Below are 17736 nucleotides of genomic sequence, written 5' to 3'. Positions count from 1 at the left end.
ACCGGGCCAGCATCATCGCAACAAAAAGAGAGACGGTGCAGTTGGACAACACATGACGTCATTCACACGCCCGGTGATGACAAGCAAATTCTAAACATCAAGGAGACTCTGTATGTATGTATGTATGTATGTATGTATGTATGTGTGTATATATATATATATATATATATATATATATGTATGTGTGTATATATATATATATATATATATATATATGTATGTGTGTATGTATATATATATATATATATATATATATATATATTTCTTTTTTGACAAGTAGAGACAGAAAAAGGCAATGAAAATGAGCATGGCGTAGAAAGGTGTGGTGACGGGTGATTCTACAAAAGGCCAAGTTGTTTTTTTGTTTTATTCTTTGCTCGATGAGTGAAGTCATTTACAAGCGATGCAAGCTTTCCGCCCAAGACCACCTGCAACGTGTTTGTTTGCACACGGCAGCTGGCCGCCACGTCATCGGCAGGTCTGAAATACAGAGTGGTGGATTCACATACATCCTTGGGGTGGGGGGCTACTCATATCATTTGACATCGTAAGAAATAAAAAAGCAGGCGAGTTAGCACATTGATGAGCATAAAAAGCAAACGACTGAGGGGGACGTCAAGAGCGGCAGGGGTACAAACCCTGTGAAACTCTGTGTTTGGCAAACAAAGCAACACATAAGCATTGAGAAAGTGGTCGTAAACAAAGGTCTAACCTCTCCCCCGGGTCCCTTCAGTCCTGTGACCTCTGCGCTTCTACTTGGTACAAATACAAAAAGTCTCGCTTTTCCACAACCGACTGACACGAACGCACCACTGAGTGAATGCTGACTTTTAAAAAAAATATGGTGGCAACTTCAGTGCCCACCCGTCTGCCCGCAAACACAAACTATTGGAGGGGTGGGGGGTGGGTGAACAATAGTTTAAAAAAAAAAAAAAGGAAAGAAAAGAAAAGAAAAAAAGTGATGTTTTTAAAAATGCACACAACGTACACACAGAAGAAAAACAAGCTTAAAAAATACAAAAATAAACTACACAAAAAGATCTTCTGCACCATTTGCTTGCTAATTTTTTGGGAAGATTTTGCAAGATTTTTTTTTTGTGTGCGCGCGCTGCAAGTCTCGCCGTAGCAAAGTCCGTGGTTGATTCTCTACAAATGTGTTCCTTTTTGTCCACATCCAGATGCCACCAGTCCTCATCTCGGGCTAAAAAAACAAAACAAAAAAAAAAATGGCAGTGACGACGTTAGCAGATGACCTCACGGTTCTTGAAGAAGCAAATTGGAGCATAAAAGAAAGGGGGGGGGGAAATGATGTCCTCTCATTAAGGACAAGTGCTTTATTTGTTTCCATAGCGACGTGTCCTCTCATCTAACTGAATGCGGGTGCAACGCTGTACATGTCATGTAGTCTCTCTCTACAGCTCCCAGGACTGACAAACCAAGACAAAAAGTAATGTGGCGCTCAGGCTGCTCCCAGTCTGTGAAAGATGGAAATGCTTCTCTATACTGCTCAACTACTCAAACAAGCCAAAAAAAAAAAAAGTTAAAATGACGGAAGGGGGCTTGGACTTGAAAGGATAGTGTGCTTCTAAGTTTATGTTGCTCTACAAGTAGCACAGCCAACGGAAGCAGGACCAAGGAGGGGGCTTATCTACAGAAACATCTCTCAGATGGACTTTCATCTGGGCTTCTTCTGCCTCCGATGCTGAGATGTGGGGGGTGGAGGAGGATGAGATTAGAATGGTGTTCAGGATGAAGAGGTGGAGGGGTGAAGGTCAGTCTTCCTGATACAAGGACAGCGAGGAGGAGAAGGACAAAAGGGGGAGGAATCTCTGGGCAACCTCACTGGTCTGTCCTTGCCTTCTTTGGACCAGCAGCCTTCCTGGAAGACGACAAATAGACAAGCATGAGGACAGGATACATTTCACTGTTGCTCCGAAGGGAAGATGATGCACTCACGTATCAGGAGAGGTGCCTGGTCTTTTGGCAGCTGGTTTTGCAGAGGCGGCATCTTTGCCAGATTCTACAAAGCCAAACGTGGATTAAAACATTCCTTTTCTATGAAAGTGCCTTCATTGGTAGTAATTGAAGTGAATAAGACTCTAATTGTACTGATTCGATTAGACATAATACACATGATATCCTAATCAGATACTTAAAGAGTGCCTAATAATGACTTAATTCATCTAATAAAGGTAGTGTTGTCACTTTAGATCCAGGATAGCAGGACTTATTTGCCTTTCTAACGCATCATCCACCACCTGAGCACTACTGTCCATCAATATCCCATTCATGTTGATAGTAACTACATTTGTTAATCAATCCTTATGAAGCATTTCATATACAGTAAGAGGCTTATTAAGTTGCATTAGTGCTTATTATCGTACCCTGCAGCCATCGCACTTGAGTGGCAGGACCGTAGCCCTTCTCGTTGCGGGCGGCGATGCGGAAGATGATTGCCGGCTTGGTGGTGTAGTCAATGTGGGCGTTGGAGAGACTGGAGGACTGCACCAAGCAGGAGGGGTTGGGACCACAGTACACGCGCATAAACGCCAGCTGGGCCGGGGTGGAGGCCTTGGCCTCGGCTGTCTGGTTGCTCTGGATGGCCAGATACACGGAATACTCGATGATCTTTCCTGACGTCACGGAGGGAGGCTCCCAGGTCAGGTGAGCGCCATCTGAGCTCTACGTGAGACAGGAAACCACAGCAGTGTTTACACGTCTGCCCAAAACCAAAAGGAGCTAGTGTTCCCTCGTTTATCGTGGGGGACAGGTTCCCAAAACAGCCCGCAATAAGTGAAATCCCCAAAGTAGCCAACTTGATTTGTTTCCAGTGATTGTATATGTTTTTTTTCTAAGTCAGGCATGAACATTTAAACACTCAAAAATGTTCAAACCCCCGTGGAATTGTAATGATCGACCTACAAGGTTGGACACAAGACATTATTAAGTGACTCACGCATATGTCACTCCCCTGACCGTGCCTCTTTGCCCTGGCGCTGTTCAACTGTAGCATTTTGGTATCCTTGTTCAAACATATTGCTCCTGTCATCGTCCTACCAATTTAGCCGGTTAGCTTCTTCTTCTACTGTTTATTGGCGGTTAGCAAGCAGCTCACACCGTCAGCTAGTTTGCTAGCGACTATTGACCACAACACGAAATGGCAGGAAGGACATTGATTGATGATGGTCTACAGCCAATCAGGATGCAGAACACGATGGGCGGGTTCTCCCTTAGCCAATCAGGACTGCTGTGGCTCTATATTCAGTACAGGCACATAAACACATCCTGACACCAGGTGGATCTCTCAAATGAGTAGACAGCACCCTCTACTGGTAGCAGTGGTAAATACAATAACAGACACAAACAATAGAGAACTGACAGATAGATGGCTCTAATACACCACAAGGATGCGCAACACAGTGTGTGTTCATAGGCCGTTAAAAAAAACAAAAAACATGCAAAATAGCACTTTAAAAAATCCAGGAAGGGTGGACCACGATGTAGCGAGGGAACACCGTACTCGTGAGTTTACCTTGCTGATTTTGATAGCGCAGGGTGCTCCGGGAAACCCGGGCAGGCAAGTCTTGAAAGCAGATATCTCTGAGAAGGCTCCACGGCCACAAGCATTAATTCCCGCTACACGGAACTTGTATGCGGTCCCAGGCTGCAGCTCCATTTTCTTCATCTGGCTGTAGTCTGGCATGATGCCCGAGTCGTCCTATTGGACATAAGGAAGAGGCCATGGGTACATCATTAGTGACGGAAGCACGAAAGGGGCCACTAGAGATACTTACATCCCCTTGAGAATCATCTGCTGGCACATAGAAGTGAGTGACAACCATATTTGTCACTTTGACAATTCCAACATCAAACCATTGGTTCTCTTTCTTTACAACGGGCTTCACTGGGGCTGGCTGGGGGGCTTGTTTCTGCGTAAAAAACAAAAGTTCAGTTGAAACACCGTAACAAAGGCAGCTGGCTGTGCAATGACCCACCTCTCCTTCAATGCCATTGGCTACTTCAGCTAGTGCAGCTGCTGCTTGCAGCTTAGCTGGACTTGCCACCGACACAGAAGGTGCAAATGTACTCGAAGGGGCTAGCGCTGTGGAAGAGGAAGATAGACGAGATCAAGCCACATGTTTTGAACAAAACCTCCAGTGGGGAAAAAAAACACACAAAACAAACTCTTACTCTCCGCAGTGGTACGTGGCAGCAGGGAGGCCACAGCACTTGTGACTGCAGCAGTCATCTCGCTGTGTCCATTGCTCTCCACAGATGGGTCGTTGAGGCTGTCGGCAGGAGCAAGGCCCTCAGTGGGCATGCTTGCATCCACGGTGCCCTGCTGGGCAGCAGCTTGGGCTTCCTGCAGCTGCTGCTGCTGCTGAACCAGCGCTGCAAGCTCCTGCTGGGTCAGCATGATGGGGATGTTGGTAGTTTGCTGGCCCTCTCCGGCTGCTTCACCTTCATCTGCACACAACGTATTTTTGTCAATGTCTTCAGATACAGGTACAACAATTTGGGCTGAAACAACTCACTCATTACGGCTTGCTGAGCAGCCTGAAGGACAGCCTGGATAGCGAGGGCCTGAGCTTCTTCAGTAGCTGCTGCCTGAGCAGCGGCCTCTGCCGCGGCAGTCACAGCTAGCTCCTCGTCTGACAGACCAGTCACCATCAGGGTGGTTCCCTGGCCCTCAGACATGAGCTCAGACGGCAGGTTCAGGGCTGTGGCTGTGGCTACTGCTGATGCTTCTCCCTGACACGAACATTACAGTGATGGCATAGCGTGACAAAACACTTAGCAACAGTCACCGTGGCGATTTACAAAGATGCTTTCTCTGAACATGAATAGCTTGATGTACTTCTGCCTGAGTCTCCATAGGAGTCGCTCCTTCCACTGCAGGTGCGGCTTCTGCTGATGCTTCTTCGGTCTGCATCGGTTCTTCTGTGGAGCTGGCTGCAGTGCTCACCCCCTCTGTGATTGATGAAATCGACTAGGGGGGGGACATCAACAGACCCATTAGCAAAAATCCTGCTGACATGACCCAGTCACAGCTTCTACATGTTTACGGAATGAGAGCTATTCTTACGGGTACAGAAGGCCCGGGGGCAGGTGTAGACTGAGTAACGGTCGTAATGGCCCTGCCCTGGGTGGTGGTAACTATGCCAGCTGTTGGAGTGGTGGAGGCCTCTTCAGTGTTGCTGGTGCCTTCAGTTGCATCCTCTGGCTGCTGAGCTGCTGACGGACAACAAATGTAATCACGTTCAAATCCCCCAAATTGTAAATGCATAAACAAATGATGCAAAAAACAGTGATCTTAGTACCTGTGCCATCTCCTGTCTCAAGACTGCTGGTGGCAGTGGTGGCTGTGTTGGTGGTCCCAGTCTCGTGTGTTTCACAGGGTGGGTTTGAGCAAACCCTCTGAACTGCGCCGGTTGCCGTGCTGGTCTGGTCTCCTCCCATGTTGGAAGTGGCTGTGGACGGCGTGTTAGTTGTCCCCGTCTCGTGGGTTTCACAAGGCGGGTTGGAGCAAACCCTCTGCACTGTGCCAGTTTGGCCTTCGCCCATGTTGGAAGACGCCTGGGTGGCTGTGTTGGTGGTGCCGGTCACATGGGTTTCACAGGGTGGGTTGGAGCACACCTGCTGGGCTCCCCCCATGTTAGCAGATGCTGTGGTCGCAGTGTTGGTTGTCCCGGTTTCGTGGGTCTCGCATGGCGGGTTGGAGCACACACGCAGAGAAGTCATATTTGATGCTGCGGTTGTAGCCGTGTTGGTGGTGCCCGTTTCATGGGTCTCACAGGGAGGGTTGGAGCACACCTGCCCTGATCCAATCGTAGCGGAGGAGGTGGTGGCTGTGTTTGTGGTTCCCGTTTCGTGGGTTTCACAGGGTGGGTTGGAGCAAACCTGCCCCGCTCCGATGGTGGCAGAGGACGTCGTGGCTGTATTCGTGGTTCCCGTGTCGTGTGTCTCACAAGGCGGGTTAGAGCAGACCAACGTGACCGTCCCGGACCCGTCCCCAGCAGCTGCAGCCTCAGAGGAGCTGGGCTGCTCAGAGGTGGGTGAAGCCAGGATGGACACTGGTAGATCCTGCACTGGCTGGGCTTCTACACCACTGGGAGTTGTGATCAGTGTCACCTGGGTGGGCTGCGTCAGGGGAAATTACAAACCATGTAAGCATGTTATAAAATCATTCTAACAAAAACACACAAAACAAGCTTTTACTTTGAAACTGCCAATTGTCTTGGGAGCCCATTTGCAGTTTGAGAAATTAAACTGTCTTTTAAAGGCTTTGCGACTTTGTCAAGAATAAAAACACACACAAAAAGCAGCAGCCTGTCACCTGCACAGTGATGGTGGACGACGGCAGTGTGGTCGCAGACGTTAGAGTGGTCTGGGCAGCTGACACAGTAATTGCAGGCGGACTGATGACCTGGCTGGACAGGGTCGCTATGGTCCCCAACGTGGTGATGGGAGTAGCCAGTGATGCGTTGGCAGTATCCACGGTGCCACCTGCCAGGCTCGTGGAGACGGTGCCAGTCACTGTGCCAAGAGAGGTGACACCTAGACGGGACGTAAACAGTGTTGAATATTAAAAAAAAAAAGCAAAGGTTAATATCAATATGTATATATGTAAAATGCTACATATTTCATTTCATACCAGTTGTTCCCTTAACAACCAGGGTTGTGACAGTGGGCTTAACAGCAGATACCGTCACAGGCGTAACAAGGCGAACACCACCAACTGTGCTCATGGGGAGAGTGCGCAAAATAGTCCCTGGTTGGCCAGGAGCGCCCTTCAACACAACCTAGAGATAAAACTCAGGATGAGTCTTTTATTTGAAACAAAGCTGCGCATGGTCTGTAGCATGCCCGAGCATCAGCAATGGGTTTAGTATTTCACATGTTAGTGTTGCATACCTGTGTCAAACCCTGCTGGCCCGCTGCAGTTGCCAGCTTGGGCACTGCAGTGATGATTTTACCGGGTGTTCCAGTCGTCATCACCTTCGTCGTAAGGATTGTGATGGGTGTTTTGATGCCTGTACTGCTGGTTACACCTACAGGACCAACAGCACAAATGTGTGACGTTAATATTGAAGTCTTATGTCACGTCGTAACAACTACAAGCTTAAACATATGAGGTTTAGAACTTTTCAGGAGAAAAAGTAACAATGACAGCAGTCTCCAACAATCAGATACATAAAATATTTATCTGTTTTTAAATGGGATTAAAAAAAAAAGGTCAAGTGTAAATACTGAAATGTTAGGTAACTGTTGAGTTAAAATGTTCACACCCGTCGCTCCGGGCTGGGTCATGATGGCCGACATGGGGATGGTCTTAATGATGGTGGGGCCCTGTTTAGTGGTATTTGGAGAGACCCCGCTGATATTGAGGATTGTGGGCTTGTTTCCTGTGCCTCCAGCTTGTGAGGTGGTGATGATTGTTGCAGGCTTTCCATCTGCAGAAGTCACCAGCTTCAGAATAGTGCCGGCTGGCAGGGGACCCTTTGTCTGGTGAGCGAGAGGGCCAAAGTTATGCAAACTGTCCAGTGAAACAAGTTCTTGTCTTGTGTGTGATGTGCTGAACAAGAACACTAATGCAGACAGCTGACCTGTATGATTTGAGTGAGAGGGTTAGTGGAAGCCTGGCCTGCGACCGTAGATGTCTGTACTGGTTTGGTCTGAACCACAGACATCATCTTGCCAAGGTTGGAGATCTACCAATATGAGAAAAGAGACTCATCATTCAAGATTAAAACCGACTCATTGTCATGCAGATCAATAACACTGCTCAGTGCTCATCGGGCCTGTCACGATTGCACATTTTGCTGGTCGATAATTGTGCGACAAATTATCGTCAATATTGGATATTATCGACATTTTTTTTTTAGACTATTTCTTCTTAAAAATTATTGTCATAAGGTGTAATTCACATTTGAACCACTAGATGGTATTCAAGTATAGTACACCTGTGCCTGTAGAGACTCACCGTCTCTTAATAAAAACTACACACACACGCGCATGTACGCACGCAGTTATTAGTGTACACTAGGTCCTCAACTTACGAACACAATTGGTTCCAGGCAGCCGTTCTTAAATCGAATTGTTCTTAAGTAGGGGAAAAGGTAATATTACCAATGATATAGGTACTACATGTACGTGTATACATATACAGTATATGTGTATGTATGTAAATATGAGTTTGGATGCAGTAGTAATATTAAACCAAGATAATTAATGAAAAAAACAATAATAAAAGTGATATAATAATACGTAATGACAAATGTTATTTACCTTTGAAGAGGAGTGGTCGAGCATATGTCGTTGTGGTGGAGTTGGAGGAGGAGATATTGGAAAAAAAAGGACAAATCGTCGTCTTCGTTATACTCTTCTAAAAGAAGTAGTATTCTGTGGGTTGTGTAGAATTAAGCAGGCCTATTAACTCTTCATAAACTTTAATCACACGCTCTGTCCCCGTTGTATCATACAGCTAAAACTTAGCTTTCTATTTACAAGTAGCTTTCTCTGCCCAGCGTCTGTTGGTCCCATTAGCAGTGTCACAGTGCCCTCTGCTGGTTAAGTATTTACAGTAGCAGAATAAATACTGATTGAGTGACTACAAGGCAAAATAAAATAAAATTTAGACCAGTCGGCTTGTGTTCGTATCAGCGAGTGTTTGCTAGTCGGGTGTTCGTAAGTTGGGGACCTAGTGTATTGTTAAACTAACATAGGGGGTCATATTTGAGCTGGATCACATATCTGTTGTGTCGGCGTAAAATGCAATGTTGCCGATTGTCCTTCAACACGTCTTCTTTCACTTCAGCAGTTCAGGAATTGCCGTTTGTGACACGTGCATGTACGTTCTCCCAGCCAATTCGTACTGTCTGTCAAACATTTGTAACATTTTCCGAAATGTTGGCTTTTCAACCGTATAGAAAGGTTGGCTCTGCTGCACCTCCACACTGGAGATGTGGCATTCGCCTTAGAAACTATCGCTTTTGTGCCTTCATTCATATTAGCGTTTGCTTGCTAACTGCTAGCACTCTGTTTCAACTCACTACATAGCCCACCTCCACGTACTGGGACAAAGAGGCTGAATGGCTGACAGTTCATTCATTCCACTATAGAAACAATGTGCACAGACACATGCAGCGTGAATCCTTGTCATCCAGCCTGTGTGGTACCGAGACACAAGGAAAAGGAACAGGCATACGAATACGCACACGTGGATTTATTGAGGCGTCAAAATTATCTACCTTGTTTTTTTTTGTTGTTTTTTTTTGTTGTTTTTTTTTTTTTTTTTAAATCGGTTGATTAATCGATAACCGTGACACACCTATGAGACATGCACACAAAATATTCTAGTGTGAGAAATGTACTTTCAGAAAGCACATGAAATCCTCAAATGATGCTCACACCACCATGCCAACCTTATGTTGTCCACGGATGAGCATTTGCCAAGTAATGTTGTAAATGCTGCCCAGTGACAGCTGAAAACAAAAACAGTCCCACCCGACACCTCCCTGTTTGAAGTTTGAACTGAAGCTGGTTGCTGCCATGTAGCAAATGTCAGTTTGTCTCCATCACTTCCAGATGGAGTCTACTACGCAACACTATCGCTATAATACTTAGTTGCTCATTTACTGATTAGAAACATTCCCAGTTGTGCAAAATGTGACTCTCTTCTTACCAGAGTTCCACCACTGCCCATGGTGAGGGGACTCTTGACCAGAGCAATGGTCTTTGTGACTCCTCCCATCACAGTGGTTACCACCTGCGCCTGCTGAGCCACGGTGACCGCACCAGACTTGTGCACAGTGATGATAGGTCTGGTGGTCGTGGTGGGAGAGGAGGCGGTTGCTGTGCCCACCTGGGCTGCGGCAGTCTTCAGCATGCGGGTGGCAGGGTTGCTGACCTGTAGGGACAAAACAATTTGAACGCCTGGCCGGAGACTGCCGCACGTGCACATTTGGAAATGGAAATGTTTCAATATGTACCATGACCGGGGAAGCCATTTTCACTGTGGTTGTGCCTGGGGACACGGCTACTGTTTTGAGAATTGTGGCACCTGCAGGAACATTGAGCACTGTTGCTGCAGAGGACGGCGGGATCTTCTGTGTTGCTGCGGCTGCAGCAGCCAACGCTGCCATACCGCTCATCTGAGGGCTACTTCCAATTGGCTGAAAACCGAGGAAAGTCAACTTACTCATCTGACCATGCGGCTGTAAAGAAATGCTACAAAATGTACATACCGATCCTTGGGTGGTCTGAGCAGGCACGACCATTCTGACACCGGGAGGAAGGGATGTCACAGTGACGGGCGATTTCCCAGGCTGGCTTGGGCGGACTGTGACAACAGATGCACCTGTGGCAGATTGCTGAGCAACCTTCAAAACAGCTGTAAAATTGACAACGATGCAATAAGCATTTATGTCCAAAGCATATAGAGAAATGCGTAAGGAGGAAAGACCATTGTAATACCAGTTTGTGGCAGGCTCTGTGGGGACGGGGCTGCAGCAGCCGGTGCAGGACTCTTAGGAGAGTTCAAAGGCTGCATAGGGGTTGTACTCATGGCTGGCGAGGCTGCAGCTGGAGTTGCAGGGATGTCGTACTTCTGCAGCTGTAACAAGTACGTGTCTGCAGTGGATACTGCACCCCAGCTCACCTCCAGGGAGTTTGTATTGGCACGGACCAACTGCACCCTGGCAGGGGCATGAGGCCGTTCTGGTGGCGGTGAGAACAAGGAACGTCAACAGCTCTGACTGATGGCGAGACGATGAAAAAGTGAAAAACAGCCAAGGGAAGCATACCGGTTTCCAGGTACCAGAGGTCTTTACAACAGACTTGGTTGTTCCATGCTTTACGGTATCCGTCACGGCCGCTCCAAACGTACAGCCTGGAATTGATAGCCACTGCACAATGGCCAGCACGAGCCCTGGGAATGTTGTCTTCAAGGGTGTCCATCAACACTGTCTCCCAACACATGGTGTCTACAGGCAATTGACAAACATGAAAATGTAAGTCTTGCACCCAATGACCATAAGTATGATGCACTTGCGAACCCTCTGACACCCTACTTTGTCTACGTGTTGGCCATAAGTGGTGAAGTGCCAGAGGTTTAAAAAAAAAAGGTTTCAAGGACCACAAAATGGGTCAACAATTTAAAGCTGTTGTGCAGAAGTGGAGGTTGATCAAGCCTTGGCAGTTGTTGCAACTCCTCATTTCTACAGCAGGAGTTACTGCCTCCTCTGTCTGCATAAAAACACACTGGTACGATATACCCTCGTCAACATCGTTTGAACAGCATTGTACTGACTAAAGTCATTTGTTGCTACAAAAAATGGCAAGAAAAAAGGAAATTAACAATGGAAGAGAAACGGAACATCTTAAAAGGGGTAGTTATGAACAAATATGTAAGTTTGATGGTTATTCTGTGCATTATTTATGTGTATCGTGTGTCAAAGCGGTCACTTTGAGTGGGGATTCCCTTGAAAATGAGACTTTATCGTTGGTTGTATGTACAGTATATTTGTATTTGGAATACTGCTTTATCACGATTGTTAAACATTCCCCTTCAATTTGGTATTAAATAAATGTGCAGATTTAAACCACAGCCACCATGAGTGGACAACAAAAGTGAAGATAAAATTGCTTATCCATGTATCAGTGCTCATGTAAACCTTGATCAAAATGTGACCATGCAAAATACACATTTTGGACCCAGAATTACTATAAATATAGTGATCCAATTGTGTTCAATATTAAGATTAAAAGGTTTCTGTTTTACGTTTGTAAGTGAGCAGGAGTAGGGGGCACACGGCTTCAGGTCAAATGTCTGAAGGGGTACGTGACAGTACAATGTTAGGGAACCACTGCACTGCAATCAACTTCATGTCAAAAATCCCAACTATCCCTTTAACATTAAAAATTTAGTTTTTTTTTGACCAGAGAAATTGGAGCGTTCTCAAACTTTTGACCGGTAGTGTAAATACAAATCAGACTTACCGAGATTTAAGCAAGCCAGAGTGTTTGTGCACTTCCACTCTTTCTCATGCGTGGCAACCTTCACATCATCCATGACCAACGGAACCCATCCTCCAAAAACATACATCCTGGACAGCAAACACATGAATCATGAGAGGCTTAGGAATACAGCACTAATAAGCATGTGTGTAGTGAAAGTAAGAGTAGTTGTCTCACTTGTTTGTGATGGTGGTGGCGGAGTGAAGACTCCTGGGGAGAGGTGCTGTGCCGCTCACTGACGGCTTGTTCCACGTCAGGGTATCTGGAGGTAAGACCAATGTATTGGTTACAGCCACAACATCACAAAAATAAGCGTCTCAAAAGGTCACATCCCTACCAATATCAAGAGTCCATAAATCTCCAAGGCGGCACCCGCTCATCCCGCCATAGATTATAAGACGAGATTTTCTGCTGGTCTTTTCTGTGTAAACCACCGCTGTGTGGCTCTCACGGGCAGGAGGCAGGACTCCATAAGTGATGGGAATATCCCATGCGACTACGCTGGATCCGGCACGGAGCTCGAGTATGTACAGATCATTCAGGTATCTGGGAACAACCACCCCACACGTGAGCCATGATCATGTTTGCGGAATGGGAACACACCAGCTCAAACATGACGGTGACAGTACCTGGGAATGTTATTTTTCGGGTCCTCGCTGTCATTGGCGAGTCCACCAAACAGGTAGCATTTGTTTCCTACTAGGGAAAAACTGTGACCAAGGCGTGGACAAGGAGGGGGGCCATTTTTGGGATTTTTGGCTTTTAACTTTTTCCACTCCCATCTGCTGGCCTGAAAGAGAAACCTCCAAGTCGTTAACTGATGAATTGATGTACAGAGCATGCCTGCTTTTCCTGGGAGTTATGTTCCACACCTACTAGCGAATGACAAGTCTCAAAGTAATTCATACACCCATAAAAATGTCATATTTTTAAATACATAGCTTGCTCCTACCCACCAGACCAGGGGTGTCCAAAGTACGGGCCCTGGGCCATTTGCGGCCTGCGGCGGTGATTTTATCGGCCTGCCGCACAGTCCAAAAATGTAATTTAACAAGGAAACTTAAAAAAAAAAAAAAAAAAAACAGCAGAAGCAAAAATGGGAAAAATCAATCAAAAGTCAAAATAAGAGAAAGAGAGAAGATAAGAAGAGTTGTAATCTAGCAAGGAAAAAAAAAGTTATAATTTTTCAAGACTAAAGTCATAGTATGAGGAAAAATGTCATTTTAGGAGCATGACATTGAAATCGTATTTTTTTTTTTAAGTAAAAAACAATAAACAAAGTTGCAATTTTTGGAAACTTAGGTTGGGGGAAAATTTATAACATGGGAATAAAGTCAAAATATCAGGAGAAAAGAAGTTGAAATATTGGTAAAATACATTGTTTTAAAAGATATAAAGTTATAATTTACAAGAGGAAAGCTGAAATGAAACGGTTGGAAAATTTTTAAAAATCTGCAGAAATGGAAAAAAACAGCTAAAATTTTACGGGAATAAAGTCAAAATATTAGTCATATTCGAATGAAGAACAGAAGCGCCAATTATACAAGAATAAACTCGTATTATTATAGATAAGGTCATTTTTAGTAGCATTTGACCTCTATTAGATACTCTATATTCCAAAGGTGAAATGCAGTTGTTCCTTGAGCTACATATACTGTAGCTTCTTAGCATATCTACATGTGTTGGTTTCCGAAATATCAAAGCGGCCCTTGCATCCTTTCATTTTTCAGTATGTGGCCATCGCTGGAAAAAATTTGGACACCCCTGCTCCAGACCCTCCTGCTAGCTTGACGGTGACATTCACGTCTATCAAAATGTACAATAAAAGAGACTGTTGGGACAATCAGAGTCAGCTCCAGAATACTCTTTTCAACTGCCATTGTACACTCGCGACAAAAGCCCATCTAGGCATCCTTCTGTCTCCAGAGACAATGGTAGCACCCCAGAAAGTCAATAATCACACCAAGTCAGACGGCTGGACAGGGGCCTGGCTCTGCTGTCTGTTTTCTTCGTTCTTGCTTGCTCTCCGGCCGGAGGTTCCTCTACTCCTCACCTCTCCAGACTCCCTCATGCACAGAGCGGCGCCGGCAACTGCCATCAGCTGCCACTAGCTCCCAACTGTTTGGGTCAATGTCTGCCAGCTTCATCTTAAATTTGGTTTATATTATATCATTTTGAGGTTTTTATTGTATTTTAAAATACATAAGAAAGTTTTATATTTTTAACACTGTGATTTCTGTAATGTTATACTTTAAAATATAAGCAAAATATAAGCCAAAATACATTTTTATCGTGTTAAGAAATGTGTGAGAGCCAGATGCAGTCATCAAAATATCCCCATCTGGCTCCCGAGCCATAGGCTCCCTACCGATGCTTTAGTGAAAGAGGGGGCAAACCCCCTGATCAAGACCAAAAACTCACCACTGTTTTTTGTTGTTGTGTAAAGCACAGTAAAACTGTGTACAAGCTTTGTACAAACACACAAAACACAAGACTGACAAAAATAATAGTTACCTGGAGTTCATAAAGATCATTGCTGTACTTTCCATATTCCACCATACCACCAAACACCAACAATCTTGTGCCGTCACAGACAAATCCATAGGCAGCGCAACCCGGTGGGATGTCACCACGGACAGCAGGGATAAACCACTGGTTTGTTGCTGGAAATGAAAAACAATACACATCGACAGGACATTTAGCCACAAACAATTTTGATGGCAATTTGCCTTAAATGTAGCATTAATATATATATATATATATATATATATATATATATATATACGCAAGGAGGACGGATGCGACAACACATCAAAACAGATGTCAGTCATCAATGCAAGCGCTCTCACGAGCATCAACCATTTTATTTTAGCCCGCCTTTTTTAATAAGCAGTGTCGACCCTTCTCCAGCAGAGGGAGACACAAGCACACACACACACACACTTGAAATTGTTTAGGCCTGCTGCGGCCTGTAAGCGTCAACAGCCTGCATGTAAACAGTCCAATTTGACTAAATAAATATTGCTCATTTCTAGACATTCAACAGACGGGAAGGTGTTACAGTTTAAATTGGGACACTGATATTTGTATGTATCTTACTGATGAAAGAGGAGTAAACGTGTAAGTTCCAAATGATTCTTACCAGTATTGTAGACATGTAATTCATCCACTATCCCTTCGTTTCCTCCGCCAAACACAACCATCAGTTCTTTAATCGCCACGGCTCTGTGTCCATGTCTGGGCCGGGGAACAGGACCGGACCATCCGAGGACCCGTTTCCACCGCGGCTGCAGAACCGACGCCGAGGTTCCAGTCACCGCGGAACCAGGGACAGACATGATTCTGTCAGGAAAAAGAATACTGGAGCATTAATCCACTGAAATGACAACTATAAACCCTATAGCCCGAACATAAAAACAATAACTGTGCACCGGGCAAACTTTGCAGTTTGTGCGCCACTAGCATTACAGTTAGCCTTGTTTGGGATAAACTCCCCCCATAATGAAATTCAAGCGAGCGCTTTGAGTCGCATCTAACAAATGTCAGTGAAAGAATAAAATCAGAATTATCCAAGTTTGGTCTTAGTTGTTTCTAACCATTGAATCCGATCCATGGAAGCAGCCATCTTGTAACCAAACAAGCCCCCGCTAACGCTACTGCCAGTCTGAAAAATGGCGGAAGCGAATGAAAGAGGAAAAATACACGACGGCCGAATACATTTACACAGGACTGTTAACCGATACTGCAATTAAAAATAACTAGAATGTGTCGACGCAAAGAGCCATACAAAACGAGAACTCACGTTTAAATCACAGTTAAAAGTCATTAGCAGGAGTCGGCTTTTTTCATGCCTCTCTGGGAGTCGCCATATTGTAGCTAATAAACTTAGCATTCTCCAGAGCCATTCCGACCCATATACTAACAACGGAACACAGCATTTAAGTTCACCCGTACGCCACCAAACACTGCAATAACCTAATATCTTAACCCACACATAGAGCAGAGTTAAACGCACATTTATCACATTCGCTAGCTTACATTTCGTTAGCACTGGCGGCTAGTTGCTCAACCCAAGAGCCCAATGCTAACAGTGTTAGCTTAAGCGGCTAGCATCTGTCAAAGCGTCGCACAATTTTACAATTAAAGGCAATGTATATGAACACTATTCTGTCATGCACACATTACCTTCTATGACCAACGTTGCAACAAAGCTCTTAGAGTGTAGCTAAACCGTGTCCAACTGCAAAAACTGAGTGTTATTATGTTTCATGCCGTCAGTGGAAGCAGCCATCTTTTCACAATTGGCCTAGTTCTACAGCTCCCTCAAGAAAAATGGCCGGACGGTTTGCCACAACAAAACATTAAAAAATAAAGACGGGCAAATATATGTAGAATGCACGTACCTAATTCGATGCAGTAATTGCAAAAGCACTGATGGGCGGTCTGAGGTTGTGGTAATAATCCAGATTCATTCAATTTGCGAAGAAATATTTCCTCTCATGCCTCCCTGGAAGCTGCCATCTTCTTGACAACCAGAGGCGGAGGAAAATGGAAGAGAGTTGGCGTCACCCAAAGCAAACATGGCGACGGAGAACAACTTGCTGACTATGTCGGAAAGGAATTAACACACATTTTCTATTTGCATCAGTCAATCAGTGTACAATTGCATTCGCGACGAAGGCATTGAATGAACACTTGAAATACATATTATGGTACCGTATAATATCAGTTTCAACAAATTACAAGAAGTTGCAATATCGTCCAAGGTTTATTGTCCCTTACTAAAGATGGCGACATCCGTTTTTGAGTTCCTTTTTATTTCAGTGTTGCAGGTTGTTTTCGCCCCACACAAACAAAATTATACATGCACATCAATTCACAATTATCACATTCAAGCAATGTAACGTAAATATTTTTTTGCTCATGCTTTATAAAGTTACCACGCCCACATTCACTGTAGCAATATAGTGACGCCCTCCATCGTAACAAATATTATTTTGTACAAACAAGTCCTATTTTTGTATATTTAATATTTTTATGATATTATTTATTATAAATATAGTATATTTATATGATATTATTATTATTTATTTTATTATTTATCTTAAACTGCTTTAATAAAAGTGAAAATGCGAATAATTGTCTGATTATTATTATTATTATTATTATTGTTATTATCATTATTATTATTATGTGGCGGTTGCTTGCAAATCTGACCACAATAGATGCATCTTGATGTTTATACTATATTAGTATTAATAATATTATTACACATTTATATTTTTTGTTCTTTATTAATATTATTAGCATTATTAACATTAATACCAATATTAATACCGATATTTTATTAGGACTGATTAGAACTGTACTGTATTAATAACATTAGTTTGTCAGATGCTGATCCAACAAAAATAAATGTAATATGAAAAATATAGTAGAACTAGAATAATAAAAGTTATATATTATATGCGTGTGATAACAGAAATAACTTACCTAAGCATGTCAAATAATCCAGTTAGATCTATATTCATTTTTTAATGACAACGAAATGATAGCAAAAGCTATTAGTCCACCAGATGTCAGGCTTTCTCTTATTTTGCCTGAGCAGTCAACTACTTTAGATTCTTTTTTAGTTTTCACCATTTTCGGTATAGAAGAGTCATTTCATGGATGCTGAAAAGATCCCAGTAAAAAAAACACACATGGAAAAACAAATAC

General features: G+C 44.1%; 1 protein-coding gene across 2 annotated transcripts; it reads right to left on the bottom strand.

Annotated features, from left to right (window-relative positions):
• Positions 1-353: 353 nt before the first annotated feature.
• hcfc1a (host cell factor C1a) lies at positions 354-16586 on the bottom strand. 2 transcript variants are annotated; one of them, XM_054785355.1, is made up of 28 exons: positions 16422-16586; positions 15161-15360; positions 14533-14681; positions 12648-12808; positions 12356-12564; positions 12196-12280; positions 12001-12107; positions 10806-10985; positions 10477-10719; positions 10248-10393; positions 9993-10175; positions 9686-9910; positions 7608-7712; positions 7290-7506; positions 6916-7052; positions 6656-6803; positions 6338-6558; positions 5322-6141; positions 5087-5235; positions 4859-4990; positions 4536-4752; positions 4192-4467; positions 3996-4102; positions 3795-3929; positions 3533-3718; positions 2385-2682; positions 1957-2020; positions 354-1879 (listed from the first exon to the last, which is right to left on the bottom strand). In XM_054785355.1, the coding sequence occupies exons 2-28, from the start codon at positions 15354-15356 to the stop codon at positions 1840-1842; spliced, it is 5136 nt and encodes a 1711-aa protein (XP_054641330.1). In that variant the 5' UTR covers positions 15357-15360; positions 16422-16586; the 3' UTR covers positions 354-1839. The 2 variants fall into 2 exon arrangements, with proteins under 2 accessions (XP_054641330.1, XP_054641329.1); XM_054785354.1 differs by having other exon boundaries at positions 3795-4102.
• Positions 16587-17736: the final 1150 nt, after the last annotated feature.

Source organism: Dunckerocampus dactyliophorus, chromosome 8 (genome assembly GCF_027744805.1).
Source record: "Dunckerocampus dactyliophorus isolate RoL2022-P2 chromosome 8, RoL_Ddac_1.1, whole genome shotgun sequence".
NCBI lineage: Eukaryota > Metazoa > Chordata > Actinopteri > Syngnathiformes > Syngnathidae > Dunckerocampus > Dunckerocampus dactyliophorus.
The sequence above is the reverse complement of the archived record's forward strand: the minus strand, read 5'-3'. Positions and strand labels throughout refer to the sequence as shown.

Excerpts from the sequence above, each read along its gene's own strand:
- hcfc1a (XM_054785354.1), bottom strand. The coding sequence starts at position 15,356 with ATGTCTGTCCCTGGTTCCGCGGTGACTGGAACCTCGGCGTCGGTTCTG. Across the intron at positions 10,720-10,805 it reads CCTCTGGTACCTGGAAACCG|AACGGCCTCATGCCCCTGCC; the intron begins GTATGCTTCCCT and ends CACCGCCACCAG. Across the intron at positions 7,507-7,607 it reads CTCTCACTCAAATCATACAG|ACAAAGGGTCCCCTGCCAGC; the intron begins GTCAGCTGTCTG and ends CTCGCTCACCAG.